The sequence below is a fragment of the Penicillium citrinum genome (assembly GCF_028827155.1).
Source record: "Penicillium citrinum strain IBT 23319 chromosome Unknown utg000008l:1.0-2707905.0:1.0-2709502.0, whole genome shotgun sequence".
NCBI classification, from domain to species: Eukaryota; Fungi; Ascomycota; class Eurotiomycetes; order Eurotiales; family Aspergillaceae; genus Penicillium; species Penicillium citrinum.
Genome location: NW_026622693.1, coordinates 2,188,474 through 2,212,919, shown reverse-complemented (window position 1 = coordinate 2,212,919; position 24,446 = coordinate 2,188,474). Strand labels below are relative to the sequence as shown.

Here is a 24,446-nt window from a genome sequence, read left to right as displayed (position 1 = left end):
ATCTTACACAAGCTTCTCAAAGCCCTGTGAGAATAAGAATAAAAATAGGAAAAGGCAGAAAGGGGAGAATCCTTTCTTTTCACAGCCACTTGGAAAGGTCTCACTTTCCATTTGCAAGTCCAACCTTCGCGGTGGAGCGCGTTGCGGAGGAGAGGCACGTGACGAGCGGGCGGAAAAATCCCTGAGACAATTTCAATCCTCCTCGGTTTTTTTTTCTCTTTTGAAAAAGTTCCTTGTGTTCGCTTTGCAATTTTGGGTACGAAAGGTGATTTTCTCGTTGTTCGAAGTTTAACGGGCGTGTATTTGTTTCTTTGCCGTTGAGAAATAGTGTACACGTTCTCCCTCCGAACTTGTACTTGTACCTGACTGCTCACGCGACGTGGGCCCAACTTACATTATGGACGCGATTTTCAGAATGATCCGAGGTTCGTGAACAAATGAGGGATATTTGAGAGAAATTCCGCTTGAATGAGAATGTCTGACTGACTGTGCCCTTTTCTTTTTGGAACTACAGAGACCCAAGAAGGGCTCTCAGATGAGGCTCTTATGCCCCTGAAGTCCTACAAATATTCCAGCGTGGACAAGTCTTTCATTTCCAATTATATCCTGCGACACTACGTACGAACTCCTATCCCCGACATCGATCGTATCGAATGTATTTCACAGGACTATTGCTGACTGGTTATGGTTGGGGGATTATAGTGGAATGCTTTCGTCGAGCTTCTGCCCATGTGGCTTGCGCCCAACATGGTCACTCTTCTCGGGTTCTTCTTCATTATTGGCAACGTCTTTTTGATCTGTATTGTGATGCCTGATATGGTGGGACCGGTAAGAGAGTCCACTCGCCGAAAGGGATGGACACTAGCTAAACCTTGACTGGATAGGGTCCGTGGTGGTTATACATCAGTTTTGCGATTGGTGTCTGGATGTCAGTGACAACTGTTTTCTTTCTTTCTTTATTTTTTTGAGTGATAAAAATGCTAATGTATTCCTCAGGTACTCGACTTTGGACAATGTGGACGGAAAACAGGCACGCCGTACCGGAACTTCCAGCGGGCTGGGAGAATTGTTTGAGTTCGTACCATCTCCGGACCAGCCGCGGGAATCTAATGCTAACGAACCATAGTCACGGTATCGACTCTTTGAACTGCACTCTCGCTAGTCTCCTGGAGACTGCTGCTATGGGCCTGGGTGCCTCTACTCTGGGTGCCTGGACCGCGCTTGTGCCTTGTCTCGCCATGTACTTCTCGACCTGGGAGACCTTCCACACCCACACCCTCTATCTAGGATACTTCAATGGCCCCACCGAAGGCCTTCTCATTGCTATCTCTATCATGATCGCCTCTGGTATCTGGGGCCCTGGTATCTGGTCGCAGCCCATCACTGATCTTATCAACATCCCCGCAATCTTTGGCGATAACTCCGTTAAGGACCTGTGGATCCCCATTCTCCTTGGCGGATTCTTCTTGGCACATCTGCCCGGATGTGTCTATAATGTTTATGTGGCTCGTCGCAAGCAAGGCCTGCCTCTGACCCCTCTGCTGAAGGAGTGGGTGCCCATGATTGGCTTCACCCTTTGCTGTATGCTTTGGATGTTCTCCCCCTACTCGGGTATTCTCAAGGAGAACCACCTGGTCCTTTTCTGCTGGACTATCTCTTTCGTCTTCGGCCGTATGACCACAATGATCATTCTGGCTCACTTACTGAAGCAAGACTTTCCTTACTGGACTGTGCTGCAAGCTCCCCTCGTCCTCGGTGCCTTCTTGGTCAACCTGCCTCGCATTGGAATTCCTTTCCCCACTTGGCTCGAGCTGTGGTATCTGCGTCTGTACTTCGTGGTGGCCTTCGTCTTGTACAGCTACTGGGCTGTCTTGGTTATCAACCGTATCACCACCTTCCTGGGTATCAACTGCCTGACCATCCGTCGTGACCGATCCGCTGAGCGTGATCGTGCCTACCGCGAGTTCGGCGAGTCTGGCCTTCCTCTGCACGGTGGTCGGGACAGCATCCAAATTGGAGACGACGAGGATGATGGCTTCAAGAGCCATTAAATGTTTTTTTTTTGCAAAGACATCCTTCTCACTAAGTTGAGAAGATGTTGATTGTGAGACACAATACTTTCTCACGCGGTATCATTGACGCTTTGTTCGGTGATATGGCGTTGTTCATACCATAACTTTGTAATTATGACTACAGTCTCTGATGATGCTCTCATGGCTCTCATTTTGATGCACACTCTTAGTGAACAGAAACACTTTCACACATTGCATTTTTATTCAGGAAGCATGGGGGTTATTCATATATTCTTCGCTTGCACATATGTACTTATCAAAATCTGTTTTCTGCATCTTCACCTGATACTATAGACTAGACTCAACTTGAACAATCAATATATGCACGCTTTAATTCAGTTGACTCATTATATTCGATGACCCTTGTATTATTTATTTACTTCAAGTAACGATCGTCAAACATCGTGAACCAAGCAGATCTGTGTGATTAACCTTCATGAACCCCTCTAAGCTCGGATATTCCCGTCTACAACCTGGACCTGCCGTCATAGATTGACTTGCAGGGTTTCTGTTTTATATGAGCCTGGGAATCAATTTAATCATAATAGATATCACTTGATTTGGTTTCTACTGCGCTTCGTGCAGATTGTTTACAGGCGGATCTCGACCCACACTCAGCCAGCCAGCCGACTCGTATGACCCAAAGTTAAAACTTGAATTCCTACACCTTTTACACCTCCCCATCTTCTGTAATCGACCTTGAGGCCCTTTGACAGGCATCCATACAAGATGGCAATTAACTGGCAGATGGTCAACATTGTTGGCAGCATGGTAGTTCAGAATGCAATACCTGGAGTGCTGATGGTCGCAACGCCAAAGCGCTCGCCATACCGCTTCTTTGCTATTCCGTTCATGATGTGGAACGCAAGTCGATTCCTGCACACTCTTGACTTGACCAAATTCGCTTTAGACCATGCTCTTGGGAATCTAGTCATCGGGGTACTCATGGCACTTAATTTTTTGATAATCAACCCCCCTAGATGAACACGACCTTGCTCGGGAAATGCCCACTACGTTTTTCAGATCGGGTCATTTATACCACACTTTCGAGATTATGACCATGACTCGTGGTATTAGAACACCTCGTGAAGTGAAAAATGTCCCTCGACATCCAGCGTACTATAGTCGCTATGGCGCTGTTGTCCCAGTTGGCCCTTTTCTGCTGAGGCAGTTCGTCATTATGGCCTGGCAATTCTTGATCGTGGATATCTTCCAATTTATCGGTGGACAGATGGAGAGAGAGCCTGGTTTCACAGATTTCGACTACAATGCGCCATTGGAAAAGTGGATTGAATATCTTTTCATGAATATTGCCGTCTGGCTCCTCATCACCCGAGCTCTGATCGATTGCACCTATAGATTCGCATCAATTATATTTGTGGGCCTAGGTCTCGACGAACCCTCAAACTGGCGACCAGTCTTTGGCCGTATGAAAGATGCATATACCCTGCGCAATTATTGGGGGTAAGTTTGATGACTTTAGACGCAGCGAGCAAATGCTTTTTTTTTTTCTTGAACGCTAATTTGACGATTTATTCAGAAAATTCTGGCACCAATTCTTACGCATGCCATTTACCAGTATTAGCAATTTCCTCGCTCGAGATGTTTTGCATCTTCCCAGGCCATCTATTCTTGAACGATACACGAATACATTTATCGTATTCTTCTTGTCAGGCGTTATGCACTGGATATTCGATGTTGCATCAGAAATGCCGTGGGAAATTTCCCTCGCGATCCCTTTCTTCGTATCATTTTCTCTCGGAATCATGATTGAAGATGGTGCACAGTATCTCTGGAATCAAATTTCGCCTCCAACGATATCTAGCAATGGAGAAATTCAGGTCCCAACTTGGAAGAAGATTGTTGGTGCAGTTTGGGTTTTAGCTTGGTTTACTTTCTTCGCGTCGCCTTATTTGGAGCAATTGACGCAATTACCCAGTACTGATATACTTCCTCTTAGCTTGGTGAAAATAATTGGAGTCGAGAATTCAGGGGGATTGGCTGTTGTGGGTGCTGTCTTTGTGTGGTTTACTTTTGCGCCTGAGGTGTGAGGAATGCGCTGGCAAGCTTGATAAATCTCGATTACTCGGATAATACTACTGGAGATAGCATCTGATCCTCATAATCGACATTGATAAGCAATGAACCCATGATATCTATTCTCATTGGCCATAATAGATTCTTAACTCGACTTTGATGCCTGAAAATTCAGATAGTGCAGTCAACCCCGGCGGGTTTCTCAACTCCGTTCAACTCCGACATCCGCCACACATCACTGCAACACTCGGACTTCTCTTGTTGTTGGAACTTGGAAATTATTCATCATTCATCTACAACCAGAAGACCTATTTGAAACGGGCTACTCGATACATTCAATACTTTGAAAGCTGGTTCAGATTCCAAACCTGTATGAAAAGAGAAAGAGTGGACAATGAGAAATTCACGGTACTCATCCACCCGACAAAAGGCTTGTCAAAATTGTTCGTCTGCCAAAGCCAGATGCGATCGAGGCGTAGGACGGTGCAACCGCTGCAGCAGACGGGGCATTAACTGTGTATATCCTCAATCGAATGTAGCTGAGCAAATGCCACAACAAATGGCACCTACCAGCAATGATGGTGGCCCTTGCAGTCCCACCTCCCTAGTAGGCTCTATTGATACGGGTCTCGGGGATAGCAGTGGGATTACTACCATGACTTCAAGTACCCGGCTCTCAGACTTCTCGTTAACGGGTAACATGATCATGAACGCTGGCTCTCCCAATTCGTCGGCTACTTTTCCAATGGCCTCAGGCCGAAGGGTGATTACTCCCACGGTTATGCCGTCAGGGAGTACGAATTTACCGCAAAACGGATTAGATAGATTTGAGGCTCTAGATTTCTCAGATCTTGACCTGACATGCCCCATTAGTGTGGATGGGATCGCTTCACGCTGGATGAATCCGTTTATTCCTGACGACGAACAAAGAATCAAGAGTTATCCTCCAAACGTGATAGGCTTTATATCACGAATGTTGAAGGCGCATGCCGGTTCAGCGATTCGTGGACGTGAACTCCTACCTTTCATTCACTCCGCTCAAATGAAACACCAAACACCTTCGCCACTAACGACGTGTCTTAGCTTGGTTCGAATGTGTCAAAATCCGCTACCAGGAAGCGAGAACGCTGCTATCATGATCTTTCAACGTGAAATGGAGAACATCGCGACATCTGGAGGGACCTATGATGATATATTTTTACTAGCCGCATTTCAGGCTTACCTTATTTACTCGATGGTTCTTTTCTTTCAATTGGACATTGCCCGGAACAATTCCTTTCGACAAACGATGATCACTCTACAAGAGCTCGCTCATGCCTCGTGTAAAGGGGGTTTGATATGTACTGCCGATCAAAGTAGGGCGAGACCTAGATGGGAGGAATGGATCATTGCAGAAGCAAAACGAAGGACATTATATATGATGTATCTTTTCGATGGCGTCGTTTCCACACAGGAGAATATTCCTACTTACCTAGGCACTGAATTACAAGGTCTCCCGGCCCCTGCGACGAAGCAAATATGGGAAGCAAAGACTCGAGTTGAATGGGAACGTGCCTATAATATATACCTTGCAGAATGGATGGAGCCTGGTCTTGCAATTGACGAACTCTGGCCAATGCCAGCAGACATGAATGAGTCCGACATAGCGAGAAGACGGAGCAGAGTCGATCATTGGCTGGAAGGTATTGACTCATATGGAACAATGCTCTATGCAGTTACGAGTTGTACTCATGGAGGCTGAGAGTCTATACTTTGAAATATGATGCTTCGACCTAGCGAAGACGAATAACATGGATCATCATATAACAATGGTAGATTCAGCATCAATCTATTGACTGTTTGCCAGAGCTCTCAAAGCATCATGAAGAGAGATCATATGGAGGTTCATCTTCGGGAGAAGACCTTGAAGAAAAAAACCTTTTCGAATCGGCGGTTTGATCGGGAGGTAGTTCAAGCACATTATCCTTCGAAGATGAAGATGTTATAGTCAAGATCGAACAGACGGTAAACCATACTCATAACCACACCAGAGAGAAAAAGGCCGGACTGATGATGATTAGTATGCTTAGAAGAATAGGTAGACATTCGCTTGACTCACGATGACAACTGTGTCAATGTTCTAAGCTTTCAAGATTTGTTCCAGAGAATCCCCAGTAGTTGCGCACCATCTGTTCTTTTTCAGGATAACATCCTGCTCACATAAAGCGAAGTGGCTGTCTATCTGGGTTTCTGGAGTTCCGGCCTTGAATTCTTCGAATGGAGCAATCAATTTGGCAAACGGCTTCTCCCGTTCAACTTCGGGTTGTCCAGGGCTAAAAGCAAGGGTGGTGAAGACAGTCAAAGGCCGAGACTCTTTCTGGTGAATGGCTCCATTCCATCTTGTGTAGCTTTTTATCAGTGCTTGACTCTCGGATGCACTTTCAATGGCACTTAGGATAGTCATCCAATCTAAGTTCAAGATGGCATATCGCTGCCAGAACTTTTAAGCATCCTGAGTCTCGGATGTCATTTCAATCGACCTTCAACGAAAAAATAGAAAATTAAAATAAAGAAATAAAATTAAGCAAGAGATGACTCGTCCAAGTGGCAAGGGTGTTGTCAATTTAAATTCCAAGGTGGCGGACCTGACGGAATTGAGTGGTCTCAACTCCGACGAGCTCCGTCAACTCCGCAAGGCTTCTTAATCTTCGTGGGGTATTTAAGACCTTTGATTTCTCACCAAGATTGTTACCAACTGAATCACCAATATCTAAGCTATTATTTGCGATTACAATGCTAAACGAGGTGACAAAAGACCAACCATTGAATGATACTCCAGTTTCGACGTCATCTATTCAAGCTCTGCCGGAGCCGCCCTACAGCATATTTGATAAACGACAAAAGTGGCTCATAGTGGCTTTGGTTTCCACGGCGGCTACCTGTGAGTTTACCCCTGCAAGTCAAAGATGAATTGAGGCTAGAATTGGTGTTACTAGTAGTATATGCTTTCACTTTGCTAACCTCTATTCCAGTTTCGGGATTCGCATCAAATATTTACTTTCCAGCCCTCCCAACAATTGCAGCCGATCTGAATGTATCGCTTGAACTTGTCAGCCTTACAGTAACATCATATTTGATCTTCCAAGGGATTGCGCCCAGTCTTTGGGGTCCTGTATCGGATGTCAAGGGTCGAAGAATCGCCTACGTCTGTACCTTTCTCGTTTTCATCGGCGCATGTATCGGTCTCGCAGAGACTAAGAATTATGTCACCTTGATCATACTCCGTTGTCTACAAAGCACTGGAAGTGCTAGTACCATCGCTATAGGATCCGGTGTCATTGGAGATATTACAACTCGTGCAGAGCGTGGTGGGTTTATGGGAATCTTCCAAGCCGGCCTCTTAGCTCCAGTTGCCGTGGGACCTGTCATTGGAGGTGCTTTAGCTGGCTCCTTAGGATGGAGATCAGTTTTCTGGTTCCTGATGATATATGCTGCTGTATTCCTCGTCGTTCTTATTTCCCTACTTCCCGAAACACTTCGATCGGTAGTGGCGAATGGAAGCATACTGCCATCTAATCCGATAATCCGATTTCCGTTATCGATTTATCAAAAGCTGTCGACTGTAGAAAAGGGCCAGAATGCTGCGTCTCCCCAGCTTGCTGCAACGAAAAGGATTGACGTTTTCGGACCCTTTCGAATTCTGATCAGTAAACATGCTGCTCCCATCATTTTGTTTCTCGCTATATACTATGCTGTATGGCAAATGAGTATCACAGCAATGTCGTCATTATTCAAAGATCGATACGGTCTCACAGAGATCCAAATTGGCTTCACTTTCATTGCAAATGGGGTCGGATCAATAATTGGAACACTGATTACCGGGAAAATACTGAATATCGATTATGGTCGAGTCAAAGCAGATTTCGAAGCAAGACTTTCTACTGATATTGAAAGCGACGACGCGGCATCTCGCGTCAAACCTGGTCAGAAAGAATTCCCTCTCGAAAAAGCTCGTCTTCGGCTAGTACCAGTGTTCTCCATACTCCAATGCCTTTCACTTCTTTTGTTCGGTTGGACCATACAATACCCCCATCGCGTTCACATTGCAGTCCCGATTGTCTCTACATTTATCACTGGATGGACTGCCGTTTCAATGCAGTCAATCATCACAACCTATCTGGTTGATATTTATCACGACAAAAGTGCTGGGGCCAGCGCAAGTCTTAACCTGGCACGATGTCTTTTCGCTGCTGGTGGGACGAGTTTCGTCATGCCATTGATCAATGCCGTTGGAGTTGGATTGACATTTACCATTTGCGTGGCTGTACAGGCCATTGCGGTGATTGGTCCTCTCTTACAATGGAAATATGCCGCTTTATGGAGGAAAAAGGCCGAAATGAATGGACCTTGAAGATAACTAATGATAATAACCTTGAATTTGGTTCCAAGTCTGCTCGCGCCCATTTCCCGCACTGTACCCCTAACAAAATAGATTCTTTCGATCGACCTTAACTATTTGTGGCTATATCCATGGCAAATAGATATTAATAATTTCAAAGAGGAATACATCAATTTATTTGCATTTTATCAAACTAGTTAATACTAGTCATATTTTTACCAGCAGACCCGCATATATGACAATTCCATTGAGACTAGTACTTGCTGATCAAAATTCAACTGTATCTCAATTGCCCTTCGTATGAATAACCTCAGGCTTACCGACAAGCATCATTCTCTGCGAAATACCCGGGCCTGCACAGAAACGAGGCTCATCGCTCGCTGCAAAAGCCTGAAAGTCGGGATCACTGAAGACTGCCTTCGCCCCTTCAGCAGAGTCGAATGTCAAAAAAGCCACTCCATCCCATCCTGATTGGGGAAGGCCAACTGCGCTCTCTGCATCGGCTCGTGTGGTTGGATCGTCATGATACTTGGATGGCATTAATAAACACTAGTCCGCATTTTATAGAAGGAGGAGACTCATACCTGTTCGTATCTGATGCAGTGTTTCTTGACTATATCGAATGACATGAATTTCTCTGCGTGTGGACCACGCCAGTATTCATCAAATTGTTCTTTAGTCAGGTCCTCCTTTCGCTTGGCGAAGATGAGGATACTGACTGGCCCGGTTGAAGTCTGTGCCATTTGAAGCCTGGTGTATGGAATTTCAATAGACAAGCTTGGTATGTGGTCAAACAAATGATACTCTTCCCAATTGGTGACAAAATCTTTGATAGTTGGTCAAAGATGGTGCTTCCAACCATTTTTTGATATTTTTCATTAATTTGTTCTTACAAGTGAGGGGCATGTTGACCCCGCTTTAATTCGAGCCCCTCGGCAGGTGTAGTTTGTATCTATAATGTTTCTAATGTTTTCTCAATACACAATACAGTTCGAATATCGGAGGGTTCCTCAATTGGTGTGCAGGGTGCAAGTCAGATAGATAGGTAACTAACTCAAGTTTAGAAGTCGCTACTCGTGCAAGGCGTTTGCTGAATATTGAGCTATGGAAATTGTTTCCCCCAGGGATCGAATGTTAATTTGATATTGAGATCAAATATACTTATTTCATGACGAGAAGAGGATTTACCATACCTGTGAAACTCCTAATGAGTGAAACTTGATCAGCACATCGTCTATATATGGTTTGTTATACCTCAGGTTGGTCCTAGCTGGTATCTTTTACTGTCCTGTTCTGTCTGGCAATTGATTGTTCTCTTCTTTGAACATGACAAGGTTATCCATTTAGAGAAATCCCCACTCTATACTCAGTCAGCCTCATAAGACACTTGAACTCCCATATGCATCTTGCATGCAGATGATCCCTGCTAGTCTTCATGCGAGATCTTTTTAGCTTGAATATGGATCCTCCTAATTTACATAGTAGTTCTTCCTTGACCTATCCAAAAGCTATTCTCAAGGATTAATATACAAATTCTTCAATTATATAATTTCCATCTCTGGGGGTCATACTATGGTATAGGAATATACTTGCAGTGTTACTCATCATTTATATCGCCTGCATTTCAGGAAGGTGCAGTCCACCTGCACCTGCCACATCCACCATCGTCTCGTGACCAGAATCTACGTACCTTCTTCTCCTCTCACTAGCCATCACAAGTCATTTGCACTTCCTTTCAAACCTTTCAAAACCAGTGCCTTTCATTTATTTGAATGGCTTTGTCATCGCTAATTCGATTGACAGCCTGTCTGGTGTTTGTCGGGTTCATTGGCCTCACTAAATGCCCTGATGAATGCCGCTACCGAAGCTCATTCCGACCATGGCCTACCTGGGATCCAACTTTTGACTACATCGTGGTTGGAGGTGGAACTGCAGGGATCACTATTGGCTCTCGTCTAGCGCAGAATGGTTTCACCGTTGCAGTCGTTGAAGCAGGAGACTACTATGAGATCACCCATCCGACTTCTCGTGTACCTGGGTCTGCCTCTATTGGCATCGGTGCCGATGTCAAAACTGCAACCAACATCGATTGGAAATTTGTTGCTCGAGAAGTACCCGGAGCACATGGTCGAGACATTCACTATGCTCGGGGAAAGTGTGTCGGCGGATCGTATGTCTCGTTCATTGAGCCCGCTCTTGTGAATTTTTCTCCTAATTAATTCGTCCCAGCTCGGCTGTGAATTATATGATATACCATCGGTTAGAGGATATCGAATTCTAAATAAATTCCAGCTAACCATGACCACAGTCCGTGCCGAGGTGCCATGGACAAATGGGCTGAGGAGGTCAACGATCCCAGTTACAGGTTCGACAATGTTTTGCCATTCTACCAGAGGACACCAAAATTTACACCTCCAGACCCTCAATCCGGAAATATCAACACTCCATACAACAAGTCTGCTTTTTCTGTGCTGGGCTCACCCTTGCATGTGTCCTTTCCACGATATGCGTTGCCATTCTCCAGATGGGTCAACAAAGCACTCACGGCAATGGGAATTCCTGAAGCGCAAGACTTCAACAGCGGTACCCTCATAGGTCATCAATTTTGTACCATGACAATACGACCATTCGATGAAACCAGAAGTAGTTCGGAGGCTGCTTTTTTGCTATATGATAACCACGTGGAGAAGATGACTATCTATCAAAATACATTGGTCAAAAAGATCTTATTTGATAGGGAAAAACGGGCCATTGGGGTGCAGGCGAGTCGCTGGTGGGATTTCGACATCAGAGCAAAGCGAGAGGTCATCATTTCAGCCGGTGCTTTCCAGTCTCCGCAACTGTTGATAGTCTCTGGTATTGGCCCTTCAAGTACCCTCCAAGAGCACAAGATTCCGATTGTTGAAGATTTGCCCGGTGTTGGTCAAAATATGTGGGATCATGTTTTCTTCGGTCCTTCTTACCAGGTCAACGTCGACACTTTCACGATGCTTGCACAAAGCCCTTTCTGGTTTGCAGCGCAGCTCGTCAGCTATACTTGGTTCCACACCGGCATGCTGACGAACCCATCAGCGGATTATCTAGCCTTTGAGAATATCCCCTTCCCATGGCGGCCGTCTTTTTCGAACGAGGCTAAAAAAGCTCTCGCGTGGTTTCCAGATGACTGGCCCGAGGTTAAGGTAAGTAATTTTTGATTGCAATACAAATCCCTCATTGAAGGAAACGCTAGTACCTTGCTGCATCCGCCTATGTCGGAAACTTCTCCGATCCTTACGCGCAACAGCCTGAATGGCCCAACCAGTACGGCACCATCATCGGGGTTCTCGTTGCTCCAACGTCTAGAGGAAATGTGACTATTCGGTCAGCAGAGATGAGCCATCTTCCAATAATCAATCCAAACTGGCTAGCGACGGAGGAAGACCAGAAACTTGCAATATCTGCCTACAGGCGTATCCGGGATACCTTTCAGCACCCATCCATGAAGGACGTGCTTGTCGGACAAGAATACTTCCCTGGATTAAAACACCAGAGCGATGCAGATCTACTCGGAATTATCAAAAAGACATTGATGACCATATTCCACGCCTCTTGTACTTGCAAGATGGGAACCAGAGATGACCCTACCGCTGTTGTTGATAATCGGGCACGAGTCTTCGGGGTCACCAACTTGCGTGTGGTGGATGCCAGTGCTTTCCCTTTCTTGCCACCAGGCCATCCTCAGTCAACTGTTTGTGTGTACCCCTTTTTGGAGTTCTTTTCTCGATGATACTGACTTTCCCAGACATGCTTGCAGAGAAGATCGCGGACGACATCATCAAAAACTCCTGATAGGGACAAGAGGTCAGATATTATAAGTTACTCCTACAGATCAAGCGATGAAAAAGTACTTTAGGGATTATAAAATATAGATTTAGAGAATGGGGTGGGAATGTGTTTTCTTTTCCCTTTATCACGTACTGATATAGTATAAATGGTCTCATCCATCAACAAATCACCAAGTCTCTTCTAAATACATCTGGTTCAACGTATCAAACATATTATAATCACTTGGCAAACAATCAGGCGAGAAAGCAAAGCCAAGATTATTTGCAAAAAGCTCATCGGAACTAAGATTCGCAAATCCCTGCGTATTTCCTGGATCGAAAGCCGTTGGCTCAGTCCCGTGAGGGATATTGTGATGAGGACCATCAGAATGTAGTAGAAGAGGATTATTCTCAAGTTGAACTGTACTCTTCGCATCGGAAAATGAATCAAAAGTCTGTAACGGAGGAACATGCGTTTTCCAACTGACAGTCGTATCGACGAGGTCTGGTACAGATTCGTAAGCTGCGATATCATATCCCTGTGGTGGAGAAGGAACATGATCTGAACCAAAGCGAGCAGTGTAAACTTTTTCCAAATTCCGACCAATTCGCTTAGCTATGTTCCAAGATGTAGATAATTCTTGTAAAACCTGTAGACATAAACCGACCGCTACATGGGGCGAGGGATTTCGAGAACCGTCCTCGTTAGAAACAGGTTTGACGGATTTATTTTCCACTGTGCAGCAGTTTTCGATTATGATTAGTGCGGCGGATAGAGTGCAGTATGTTGCTGTTATTGGACTCATTTTGAAACTTCCGAATGTTTGTCTGTATTTTTGGATGATGAGGCACATTGAGCGGATGGAGGAACTGCAGCTTGCCATTGCTTTTTCGGATCGGGAGTGGTCTTGTTGTTTTTCTTCTTGCGGGGAGTGTTGGTTTGTCGTTGGGTTTTCTGATTTGGTTGTTGCGAAGGGTTTGTTGAAGAATGGGCCGCAGAGGAGTATGATGGTTGTGTGGTATACCATGAACATGGTGTAGGCGTGTGGAAATCGGGATGGGCCTGAGGATCGATCGATTTTGAGTTCGGATGGGAGATCGTAGTACCATGTTTTTAACTCGAGAATGCATGAGTCGAAGAAGGCGGATCGCTGGTGGGCGTGGAGGAGAGGTCTGGGAGACCAACTGGGCAGGATTAGTTGATTGATAGTAATAAACTTCAAAGTGATTTAATGCGGCACATACAGAGAGTGAAGAATCTTCTCAAGAATCCGACATAAGTCAATCATGGCTTGGTGTAATTTGACGACATCTCTTTGTGAGTAGGCTCGAAGTTGACCATGACCTTTTGCTGAAGGTAAGACGTTGCTGGTTGCGCATTGTAGATATGGCTTATTTACAACGCCTTGGGAATCCTATTCTCGACAGTTAGAAAAGGAACCAAAAATTTATAGAAAAGAGACCTTGCAATCTTACCAGTAGAGTGCACACTCTGCCGGCATAACTTGCCGAAAGCTTGTCGTGACAATACAAGGCCCAGTAGATCTGTCTTCTGAGTTCGATCTCGATGGGCGGGAGTGACACAGCCCCTGCAAGAACAGCTGGGTCCATATTCAAGCCCATGTCGAGGGCAAGACGATTCGCCATTCCTTGATGAAGCCATCCGGCTGCATCAGAACCGGTTGCCTAGTGTATCGAGTCAGTATTAGTCTTCCGGGAATATGTATCAACGCAGAGACATACTATATAGAACATCCCCATGATAGCCAAAGATTGGATGGTCGTGATCTTTGGCCATCTCAAATCATGTTGTATCAATTTCTCAGCTTTACACATAAACATTCTTCCGGCCGTATTTGCATCATTCGGATCTGTGCGTACTTCGAATCGATCACAATATCTTGAACCCATCGCAAGGATACAGTTCAACAGTAACGGGGTGAAGTATCGTCCACAAGATCCCATACTTTCTCGGAAGAGTGTCTCGTTGACAACTTGGAACCACGGATTCTCCCACTCAAAATACAAGTCGATCAAGTGAGCCTGAAGTTCATCTGATAACCAAGAGTCATCAGGTTCTGCAGCGTGAATATTGCCAGTCCCCATCAGTGGAAATTGACCGTTCGTGGGAACCAGATCTGGACAACATTCTGGGGTATTTCCCGAACAGGCTGTACACGATGCTTCCGTTGAGTATGCCTCGTCACCCGGCGAGTCTATGCATATCAGACCAACTCAACTTTGGAAAAAAAAAAAAACTCACCATTCGCCGAACGGAATAGAAGTCTTCCACTGGTAGGTCCAAAATATCTCACCTCCCCATCTTGATCGAAATTTAAGGATTCATCCAACGTCAAAGCCCCATCAAATGTACCACAGAGATCCTCAATGTTACAATTCGACCCGGCAGAAGCCCACTCCGACTCCGCTGGTTGATTTGAAATACCATCTTCAGCCATCAACTGCGCTACAGATGCATCAGGATCAATACCATGAGAGTGCAATACACGTTCTAGCAATTCAATCCGTTTCCGTAACATCACCACATACGCCTTTGGCGCAGGCTGTCTGCCATCTTCCGCAGTCGAATACTGACATCTGATCCCGCGATCCAGACATCGAGAACAAGAGGGTTTCTCCCCATCACACTGAGGAAAAATTAGGTGCGAACTTATCATATACACAGCGTTGGTGTGGTGTGGTGTATGTTGATGTGGGCTGGGGATGGCAAAGGGTAGATATTACATACTTTTGCTCTCCGTCGACGGCATTCTTCGCAGGCGCGTGAGGTATACTTTCTCCCGGGCCTTTTCCGTCGAGTGCCGGGATCATCTACAGGTGCCGTGGAAGACATGCAGAGAGGTAATTGTGATGGACTACAGCTTTGTCGTTACGTTCAACGTGAGTCTTGGATTGAGCTGGTTGGAGGATGCTTCTTTGGGATATTACAAAGCAGGAATGATGAAATTGACACCTTAATATTCAGGCATATAGGACAGCTGTGGATTGGATCTATTCAACGACTCGAGGAAAACAGAAACAAGTGGTGCTGTTACTACTACTGATGGGCTCTATTTTCATGTTGGATATCGTATTAATACTGGAAATATTCATTACATCCTCCATTAACTCACCACTTGAACTCGTTCGCCACGATCATAATCGGTCACATGACCTCACGCATTACCAGTCTCGAATAAACTCGACTGGAAACTGTGAGAAAAAAGTAAAATCTAAATAAAGTGAGTGGTATTAACTTGATAGTAATAACTTATCAATCAAGAGAATGCTATGTACGTTCTATGTAGGTGGTTGCAGATACGATTGAATTGACTCGTCCCCTCCTCTCCTACGCCCATGGTCCGCAGCACTAATGCAACAACTCCTTGCCCGCCTCAAAAAATGGGTGCCCGCGAATCCCATTATGCTTCCCCACGGATCAGAGGCAGATCCATGCAGGATGGCCGGTGTTAGGATTGATTTGGGCGAAGGAGGGTGGGGGAGAAGGAGAAACAAAGTTTACTCGGGGAGTATCTCCAATCAAGCCTGCTAGATGATATATGGTCATGGGTACTATGATTGTCAGCCCTCGAACTATATCCATAGTTATCTTGATCCTGATCCTGAGCTTTGAATATTCACTTCATGATCTGTAATCTCCAACTCAATCCTGCATTGCACTGGAAATAGATTCAATTGTATATGTACATAGTACATGTAAATGGATAATTATCAGGTGACTACCCCGCAAAGCTGAAGAGTCGGTGGAGACTTGACGATCGTCCACGGTCCACCGTGAAATGCCGGGAATTTTGGTAATTCGAAAAGATGGACATGTTCAAGTTTTGGCTTTTTGGGCTTTGACTTTGGCTTTGGGTTTTGGCTCATTCTGTTCTTCCTTGTGCCCCTCTTCTCTGCCGAACATTCCGGAGATCGTTTCCTTGCAGCCCATTACTCTCCTCTCCACCCCGAATGAAGATGAATCATGATGGCCAGTAAGGGACCGTGGGACAAAGAAGGTCTGCGTGGCACAAAGCGAATGGGTGCAACGAGGATTTTCCACCTAGACAGTAGTAGTACAGCATGTAATGATATTCAGTAGTCATGCTGTAATTAGAAACTTATCTCCAATGGGTTCCCAAGATCAAACTTCTGGGAAAGAAAGACTCGTGGTAATAGGCAAGGCCCATGGGTTTACTACAGTCTCAAGGTCTGCTCTCGCACTCGAAGATAACTCGTTTTAGACAAACGAAGTCTCGTGAAGCAGATGGTGGCGCTGGACTGGGGGTATGATACTTGTCCTAGTCACTAGTGCCGCGGAATGACATCCCAATGGGCTGCATGGCATGAAGGGATCGGGTCCACCGCTAGTTCCATGATAGATTGAAGCAGGAGTGTAGTAGGAGAGTAGCAAGTATGTTTCCAGTCTGAAACAGACAATTTCATCTGTTTCTTCGCCTGAAGTCTTCATGAATCTGCTTCCTCGAAGTATTGGCAAGAGAATACAGTATGTAACTATTAGGTGGTCTCATGTCTTATTGGCACCATCCTGCAGGCCAGGTGCCGCAGATGACTGCACGCTGCAAAGCTACCTTTGGAGGGTTAAACGAGGTGCAATGCAGCAGCTATTGTAGACACGTCCCACTCCTTCAAACAGTACAAAAGTACCAATCGGATCTAGCAAAGGTTCGGACCCAGACTCGAATCCATTCTGTAGTTTGTGACCCATGTTGATAGTTAGATGAATTCACGTCATGAGCAAGGAGGCATCGGAATGTCTGCCGTCAGTCCGCAGTCTTCCTTAGTCAAATCATACATATACATGCCTTGTTATCAATATATAGATATCTGTACCGAGTAGAATAGTCAGATATAATATGGAGGATGCAATGCCGATAGTAGAAGATTGTACTAGAAGAAAGAAAGAGAGAGAGTGTGTGTGTGTGTGTGGATGCCCAAAGCCAATCACCGCCCTCCCCTTCTTCCCCTCCTCGTCCTCTTCTTCTTTTTTATTTTCCCTCCCTTTCTTCCTTTTCGATTTGGTGGATGCAATCCTCTTTTTATCTTTTTTTCTGATTAAATTTCGATTCTTCCGATTCCTCCTCTCAATTTCTTTCCTCCCTTTCTCCCTTGGTCGACCTTGAGGGTTGGCAACATCCTACGCGTCGGCCAGTTGTCGCGCCTATCCGAGAGTGCTTCCCCCCCCCTCCCCGCATACTCAAACGGTCTTCCGTTCTCCTCCGTCCTTATTTTTTTTCGGGGGCGCTTTTTCAACATCGTCAAGGCTGTTTGTGAATTTCGACTTTTGGAACCATCTCTTGCATTTGCTCGTGTGATTTCATTGATTTCACTTCGTGCAGATGCGTCATGGCCTATTAATATCGCGGATGAATCGATAGCCTCGCCTCTCTTATAGAGCAACCCGCTCTGCTATTCAGCAGACGGTTCTGCTTATTTCGAAGCCTGCTCGACTTCTTCTACTATTACGCGATCGCATATTCCTGAAATCCGTCATATCATCTCGATCGTTCGGCCGTGAATTCCTTCGTCGACCGCGACCGATTCAATATGGCGGACAATGGCTCAACAAACCCCCAATTTCTCGCGCCGCCAGCCGTCACGGCCTTGCGGCAGGAGGCTCGGAATGTCAACCCGAAAATGACTCGGAGCATGAGTGATGATATGCGAGAGGAGCGTGAAGATTTGAAGGAAGCTGCCGAGCAGACGTTGAATATTATCGTGGATCTAAATCTGGACGGTCGCATCAAATGGGTGAGTCCGTCATGGAGGCAGGTCGTTGGCTCGCCCCCAGAGTCAGTCGAAGGCCGTCTCATATCGGAAATCTTACTGGGGAACAAAGATATTTTTCGTGATGCGATGGAAGCTATGAAGGAGGATGACTCGAGGAGTCGGTTTATTCGCTTCTCTGTCGAGATGGGTCCGGATTCGGTTCTCAAATACGCACCCGAATCACGTCCAGGCAATGTCGCGAATGAACCAGAGGAGAAGCAGAAGTCTCAACAAACGGATGAAGCAAAGGATTCTTCGCAGGACGAAGACGAGCACAATGTGCTCACGATGGAAGGCCAAGGTATTATGGTATATGAGCGAACCGATGACGAGGCCGCACACGTACGTTGAATTGCATATCCCCAGGACACATTGCACATTGCTTTATCAAGGAAAAGCACAAAGCTGACATTCTCAACCTTCAATTGCAACAGACTATGTGGATGCTTCGGCCATTCACCCAACCTAGAGAAGTAACCATCGACCTCCCACCTCAGCTGGTCGAATCACTCGGTGTGGGCGCGGAGGTTCTGGCCAACTACCTCACAACATTAGCAGAGGCTGCTGCAAATGAACCGGATCCTGCTAAACACCCAGCACCAACCCCGGTGCTGTGTCGAATCTGCGAGCGTCAGATTACACCGTGGTGGTTTGAGAAGCATTCGGATCTATGTCTCCAAGAACATCGGGCGGAAATGGATGTCCAGATCGCCCAAGAGAATCTGAATGAGCATCGCCATGCGATTGTGAAAGTCCTAGATACGCTTGAGGCTCGTCAAGGACGACCATTGATAGGGAATGATGGTACTGTTCTGCCGTCGCCTCAACCAGAGTATAAAGGACTGCCGATCGGCCCATCTCCAGTGAGCTCGACACCATCATCAGCACCAGTATCGAATATCAACTCTGCGCCGGGCACACCTCCTCGTTCAAGAGATCACTCGGCCTCCGGCATTGCATCTGGTCCAGGGCGTCATCGGTCCTTTACTGTTCGACGACCCCTCGCTCGGATTGTCGAGCTTGTGCTCGACCTTTGCGATACTGCGTTAGAAATCAGTATGCCAGTCATCAAAGAATCGTCCCGCCCCGAAAATGGGGAAGAGTTTCGGACACTCTCACCACAATCCGAGTCCAGAATATCTCAGGTTGCCCAATGGCAGTCTCCGAGCTCTAACACACTAGAGCAGGAACAGGGCCTGGCCGCCCTCTCAAGTGATACTGAAACCGTTGCAAAGGCGAAAGTTGATGCGGTCGTTCGCCATCGCAAGATTGTCGAATATGCCGAACGAATTCGTATTGAGTACACGGTTTTGGTCGAAGAATGCATTGCTGCGGCTCTTTCCAAGGCTGAGCGTATAGCTGCTGGTCAGCTCAGTGATTCTTCTCTGTCCTCTGAGGATGAAGCAGCCCAAGAAGGTGCCATTGTCAGTGATTATTCTTCTGCTAGAGAGGAGCCCTTCTCGCAAGATCCAAGTTATGAGTCTCTGCCTTCGCTCGTACCAGAACAGACCCAGTCGATGCAGATACCACAACCACTACCACAACCACAGCAACAAGTGTCCCAAGCTGCTTCGACTGGCTCTGCGGCTCCAGCTGCGCCCACTCCTCGAAAACCAACATCTGCATTGACAATGTCGATGCGGAACTCACCTGATCGTGCTTTGTTGACCCAGGGCGATACAAGATCCTCTTCTGCAGCGGTATCAACGGGCTCCAACAGCCCGATGGAGTGCCCTACTCCTCGATCACACAAGAGTGCTGCTGGTCTACTAGGGACCTCCCAGCCGTCTCGTCGTGGCTTGCCTTTGTCCGACATTGACGCCGGTGATAGTAGTGATGGCAGCATGCCGTCGACGTCCGCATTCGCAAGTGCCATGCGCACTGATTCGCCCTCTTCGGAACGAAGCTTTGATCGCAAACGCAGAAGTTTAGTTCTCCCAGGCTTGTCCAGTTCTCCTCGTCGTCAGCCTTCTCCAGCTCGGATCTCTGGTCCACACTCGCCATTGCGAATGCCTAAACCTCGGCACTCTCATGGTGCGGACAGCATGCCATCGCCAATTGTGTCTCCCTCGTCATACGCGAGCGAGTTGGCTCACAATATTCGACATCACCGTCGCCAGTCTTCCGCTACGTCTTCAGATGTCGCGAAACCGCCACCATCTCCTCGTCTACCCTCGGTCAGCCAGCAGCCACGCCCAGCACCACCTTCAATCAAGGATTTCGAGATCATCAAACCTATAAGCAAAGGTGCATTCGGAAGTGTATATCTATCCAAGAAGAAGTCAACCGGTGAATATTATGCTATCAAAGTCTTGAAGAAGGCCGACATGATCGCCAAAAACCAAGTCACCAATGTCAAGGCCGAACGTGCGATCATGATGTGGCAGGGTGAAAGTGACTTTGTCGCTAAGCTATATTGGACATTTTCGAGCAAAGAATATCTCTATCTGGTCATGGAGTATCTAAACGGTGGTGATTGTGCCTCTCTTGTGAAGGTTCTTGGTGGTCTTCCTGAAGATTGGGCTAAGAAGTATATTGCTGAAGTGGTTCTTGGTGTTGAGCACCTTCATAATCGCGGCATTGTACACCGTGATCTCAAGCCAGACAACCTTTTGATTGATCAAACTGGTCATTTGAAGCTGACTGACTTTGGTCTTTCTCGCATGGGGTTGGTCGGACGACAAAAACGAGTCCTGAAAAGTCCCAATGAGCCTGCTCCAGACCTGCTAAAGCAAGGCCCATTCCCGCGTGCTATCTCGATCGCTTCATCTCGATCGGCATCATTTGATTTCCAAGCAGGCTCACCTGGCTCTACGCCATTGATTACACCAGAGCCAGGGACCAGCGTGGGCCAGCCATCATATTTCAGTCTCAACCAGAGTGGCCCCAATCAAAATGCTTTGAGTCAGGCTGGCCTGAGTCGACAAAGCTCTCGTCGTGCATCGGGATATCGTAGCGACAGTGCTGGAAGTGACAGTTTGAATGGCATGTTCCGGACATTCTCGCTCAACGAGCCTCTCAACGAACCCCCTGCACCATCACCCAGTATACTATCAGGGAGCCTGGCTGAGGACGACGCGCCGAGTGAAGCGGGCGAGTCTCCTCAACTATACCCGTTACAGCCTACGTTCAGTAACCCTCTGGCTCATAACACCCCCCCATCACAGAGCATGCTTCCTCCTGTCATGGCACTTTTTGATCCCGAGGATCACGACCGAAGATTCGTCGGAACACCAGATTACCTGGCCCCCGAGACAATCAATGGCGTTGGACAAGATGAAATCAGTGACTGGTGGTCTCTGGGATGTATTATGTTTGAATTCATCTTCGGCTATCCCCCTTTCAACGCTGATACTCCGGACGAGGTGTTTGAGAACATCCTGCACCGTAGGATCAACTGGCCAGACGATCCCGAAGAATATACCACTCCAGAATCGCTGGACCTGATGAACAAGCTCATGACCCTCAACCCGCGTGAGCGCATTGGCGCCAATGTTGAGGAGAAGTACCCCAATGGCGGAGCAGAGATCCGTGCCCATCCTTGGTTCAACGATATCCATTGGGATACGTTGTTAGAAGACAAGGCACAGTTTGTACCTAACTTAGAAAACCCCGAAGATACCGAATACTTCGACACACGCGGTGCTTCTCTACAGGCCTTTGCTGAGGAGTTGGAAGACGAGCCTTCGCCACAGATCCCAGCCTCAACTGGAACTGATCGTCCCCATGATGCGCTATTCAAGGTCCGCTCGCAGGTCAATTCGATGAAGAGGCCCTTGATGCCTCTTCATATACCTCCACACGTTCGTGATGCTCGTGATTCGCGCAGCCGCAGACTTAGTGAGCCATCATTAGCCGATGACTTTGGAAGCTTCAATTTCAAAAACTTGCCAATGTTGGAGAAAGCAAATAAAGACGTCATTCAGAAGATGCGGCAAGAGGCAATGCAGGCACAACACCGTCAATCCAGTTCGTCCTCGGCCGCGCAAACGCCATTGACAAACTCTCAGCCTTCATTGGATGGCAGTCCCTTGCCGATGTCCTTGCAACGGACGCTCTCTCAGAGCAAAGGCAATAACAGGCCATCCTCGCCATCAAGTCTGAGCCAGACCAATTCCTCGCCGAGTCGGCCCTCACAACCATCTTCACCGCTCTTGGTCCAGTTCAGTACCGGCCATCACCATGAGCGTCGCAAGACGTCTGGGTCTTCCTCAACTGCCTCGCACCAATCGAGTGGAACTTTCCAGCCATCCTCAGCGGACCAGAGTCGCATGCCGAATCTGAGACTGGGCTCAGTGGCGTCTTCTCCAGTCAAAGCGAATCGAATGCCGGCCCATTCCCCTGACAAACATCCTTCTTCCTCGAGTCAGCGGCATGGTAGTGCCCCAGCAAGCCGAGCACGATCGCAAACTATCGGATCGCAGGATGGTGGGGAATTGTCTTCTTCTCTTAGCCGAGAATCCTTCATTCCTTCGCATCACAAACGACGCAGTCAATTGTTCGACATCTCCCCTTCTTCCTCGGACAATGAGGACCCTCGCACGAAGGCTTTGCTGAAGGTGCAACGCCGAAGGCAGAGCTCACGACGCATGTCACAATTCAATCTGGCCGAAGGACCTTTCTTCCGTCCTTTGGATATTCTGATTTGTGAGGATCATCCCGTTTCCCGGCTTGTGATGGAACGTCTTTTCGAAAAGCTCCGTTGCCGAACGATCACCGTGGCAAATGGGGCTGAAGCGGTTCGCTACGCTTTGAGTGAAGTTCAATTCGACATTATCATGACGGAGTACAAACTGCCTCAGGTCAATGGTGCCGATTTCGCACGGATGGTCCGCGAAACCCGCAGTGCAAACAGACACACGCCTATCATCGCTGTCACTGGTTATCTAAAAGACCTTCCTGAGACCCATAACTTCGATGCCCTTATCCAGAAACCACCTACTCTTTCGAAGCTTACCGAGGCGCTGATCAAGTGGTGCATGTGGAAGCCGCCACCTAAGGACTACAACCCATCTCAGACGTCTCTTCCTGTGCCGATGCCAAATGCTCGGCCCAATGCACAGCCGACCGACGATAGCCCTAGCTCTGCGTCGTCTGGATTTGTGCCTCATCCGCCTAGTTCATACCGCGGGTCCAGCCGAGACGACTCTGTGAGTAGTAGTGTTTTTGGAGACATGGAATCCATCAAGCCAGAGGAGGTTCCTGTGATCATCAGCCGCAACCACGATGATTGGGACCAGAACAGTGGTGGCTTGGGTATTTCCGAGGATGCTCACCCTGGTAGCCCAGATCCCAAGGCGATACCTGTTCCTCAGCTTCTGCATGCTGTCAGTGCGCCGGCCGCAATGGATGGAACCGGTACACTTACTCCACGAAAGCAACGCTCTAGTGAAGCGATTCGGGCTAAGCGGGAGTCATTGGAACGTAAGCAATATGAAGGAGCTGAGTCTGGAGATGACGAGGATGAGGAATTGGGACATTCTCAGTCTCGTCGTAGCCCACCGGCTCGCAACCGTCGTCCGGGATCTAAACTGGGTATTGAAATGATGCGCACCAACAGTCGTGGCAGTGTCGTTAGCGGCAGCGAAGAGCTCCTTAAGAAGGAGCGAGAAGCTCTTCGTCGACAAAGTGGAGAATTTGGAGCTGGTAGCGACGATGGCTCTCTCGGTTCTCCTGCCAGTACTAGCCTCGAAGAACGCTTCGAAGGGATGAGTATTCCTGAGGAGTCTGAAGGTGATGATCAACTCAGTCCGCGTGGATCACCTCCTCAGGGATCTTCTTTGGGATCCTATGGATCTCATCAAAGACGTCCCTCCCTTGGACACCGTGATACCTCGATCTTCTCGGGCCCGACTTCCCATCCATCTATATCTAAAGCCAATCCGGACAACCCCAATCAGGGTCAAACTACGCCTCCGTGGGAAGTTGGCAGAGGCAATGGACCGATCACGCCGGAAGTGAAGAACATGAACAATTTCCTGTCTCCCGACTCTGGTGTCGATACCGATTATAGCGCAACGTCCGACGCTGACGCTACCCCCAGACCTCTACATCCATCTCCAAGACCAGATGATGTGACACCTCGTCCAAGCGAACGATATCGCACCGACCTTTCTACTTCTAAGAGATAGACTGGTCCTTTGGATCGTCATCTTTCCAACGCTATGCTTCTTTTTCTTTTCTTCTACTAAACATATTTGCATCTCTGACTTGTTTTTGTCGCTTTTGTCTCAACCCATCACTTTCTTTCGTTGTAACTAGCCAAATTTTCCCTGATTTTTTTCTGTCCAGCACCTTCGCGGACATGTCACTATACGCGAACCCTCTCACGTCTCTTATGTCCCCCTGAATTTGAATTTGTATGGC

The 24,446-nt window shown here is 47.2% G+C and overlaps 9 protein-coding genes across 9 annotated transcripts; 6 read left to right on the top strand and 3 right to left on the bottom strand.

Annotated features, from left to right (window-relative positions):
* Positions 1 to 397: 397 nt before the first annotated feature.
* Positions 398 to 2,051, top strand: N7469_009267 (uncharacterized protein; the record flags this gene model as incomplete). The annotated part of the gene is made up of 6 exons (XM_056648185.1): positions 398 to 425; positions 515 to 618; positions 703 to 828; positions 885 to 928; positions 997 to 1,074; positions 1,127 to 2,051. 6 exons carry the CDS (start codon positions 398 to 400, stop codon positions 2,049 to 2,051), a joined length of 1,305 nt encoding a protein of 434 aa, XP_056497950.1.
* A 750-nt stretch (positions 2,052 to 2,801) lies between these two features.
* On the top strand, positions 2,802 to 4,123 carry N7469_009266 (wax synthase family protein; the record flags this gene model as incomplete). The annotated part of the gene is made up of 3 exons (XM_056648184.1): positions 2,802 to 3,011; positions 3,124 to 3,536; positions 3,613 to 4,123. The coding sequence occupies 3 exons, from the start codon at positions 2,802 to 2,804 to the stop codon at positions 4,121 to 4,123; spliced, it is 1,134 nt and encodes a 377-aa protein (XP_056497949.1).
* Positions 4,124 to 4,668: 545 nt separating this feature from the next.
* On the top strand, positions 4,669 to 5,850 carry N7469_009265 (uncharacterized protein; the record flags this gene model as incomplete). Its single annotated transcript, XM_056648183.1, has 1 exon — positions 4,669 to 5,850. The coding sequence occupies one exon, from the start codon at positions 4,669 to 4,671 to the stop codon at positions 5,848 to 5,850; it is 1,182 nt and encodes a 393-aa protein (XP_056497948.1).
* A 378-nt stretch (positions 5,851 to 6,228) lies between these two features.
* N7469_009264 (uncharacterized protein) lies at positions 6,229 to 6,552 on the bottom strand (the record flags this gene model as incomplete). The annotated part of the gene is made up of 1 exon (XM_056648182.1): positions 6,229 to 6,552. The coding sequence occupies one exon, from the start codon at positions 6,550 to 6,552 to the stop codon at positions 6,229 to 6,231; it is 324 nt and encodes a 107-aa protein (XP_056497947.1).
* A 329-nt stretch (positions 6,553 to 6,881) lies between these two features.
* N7469_009263 (putative MFS multidrug transporter) lies at positions 6,882 to 8,499 on the top strand (the record flags this gene model as incomplete). The annotated part of the gene is made up of 2 exons (XM_056648181.1): positions 6,882 to 7,029; positions 7,121 to 8,499. The coding sequence occupies 2 exons, from the start codon at positions 6,882 to 6,884 to the stop codon at positions 8,497 to 8,499; spliced, it is 1,527 nt and encodes a 508-aa protein (XP_056497946.1).
* A 273-nt stretch (positions 8,500 to 8,772) lies between these two features.
* On the bottom strand, positions 8,773 to 9,230 carry N7469_009262 (EthD domain-containing protein; the record flags this gene model as incomplete). Its single annotated transcript, XM_056648180.1, has 2 exons — positions 8,773 to 9,015; positions 9,072 to 9,230. 2 exons carry the CDS (start codon positions 9,228 to 9,230, stop codon positions 8,773 to 8,775), a joined length of 402 nt encoding a protein of 133 aa, XP_056497945.1.
* A 1,029-nt stretch (positions 9,231 to 10,259) lies between these two features.
* Positions 10,260 to 12,315, top strand: N7469_009261 (GMC family oxidoreductase; the record flags this gene model as incomplete). Its single annotated transcript, XM_056648179.1, has 5 exons — positions 10,260 to 10,657; positions 10,717 to 10,746; positions 10,796 to 11,666; positions 11,717 to 12,218; positions 12,269 to 12,315. 5 exons carry the CDS (start codon positions 10,260 to 10,262, stop codon positions 12,313 to 12,315), a joined length of 1,848 nt encoding a protein of 615 aa, XP_056497944.1.
* Positions 12,316 to 12,478: 163 nt separating this feature from the next.
* On the bottom strand, positions 12,479 to 15,144 carry N7469_009260 (uncharacterized protein; the record flags this gene model as incomplete). The annotated part of the gene is made up of 6 exons (XM_056648178.1): positions 12,479 to 13,475; positions 13,536 to 13,705; positions 13,767 to 13,976; positions 14,034 to 14,506; positions 14,554 to 14,938; positions 15,040 to 15,144. 6 exons carry the CDS (start codon positions 15,142 to 15,144, stop codon positions 12,479 to 12,481), a joined length of 2,340 nt encoding a protein of 779 aa, XP_056497943.1.
* Positions 15,145 to 17,858: 2,714 nt separating this feature from the next.
* N7469_009259 (protein kinase RIM15) lies at positions 17,859 to 24,211 on the top strand (the record flags this gene model as incomplete). The annotated part of the gene is made up of 2 exons (XM_056648177.1): positions 17,859 to 18,422; positions 18,515 to 24,211. 2 exons carry the CDS (start codon positions 17,859 to 17,861, stop codon positions 24,209 to 24,211), a joined length of 6,261 nt encoding a protein of 2,086 aa, XP_056497942.1.
* Positions 24,212 to 24,446: the final 235 nt, after the last annotated feature.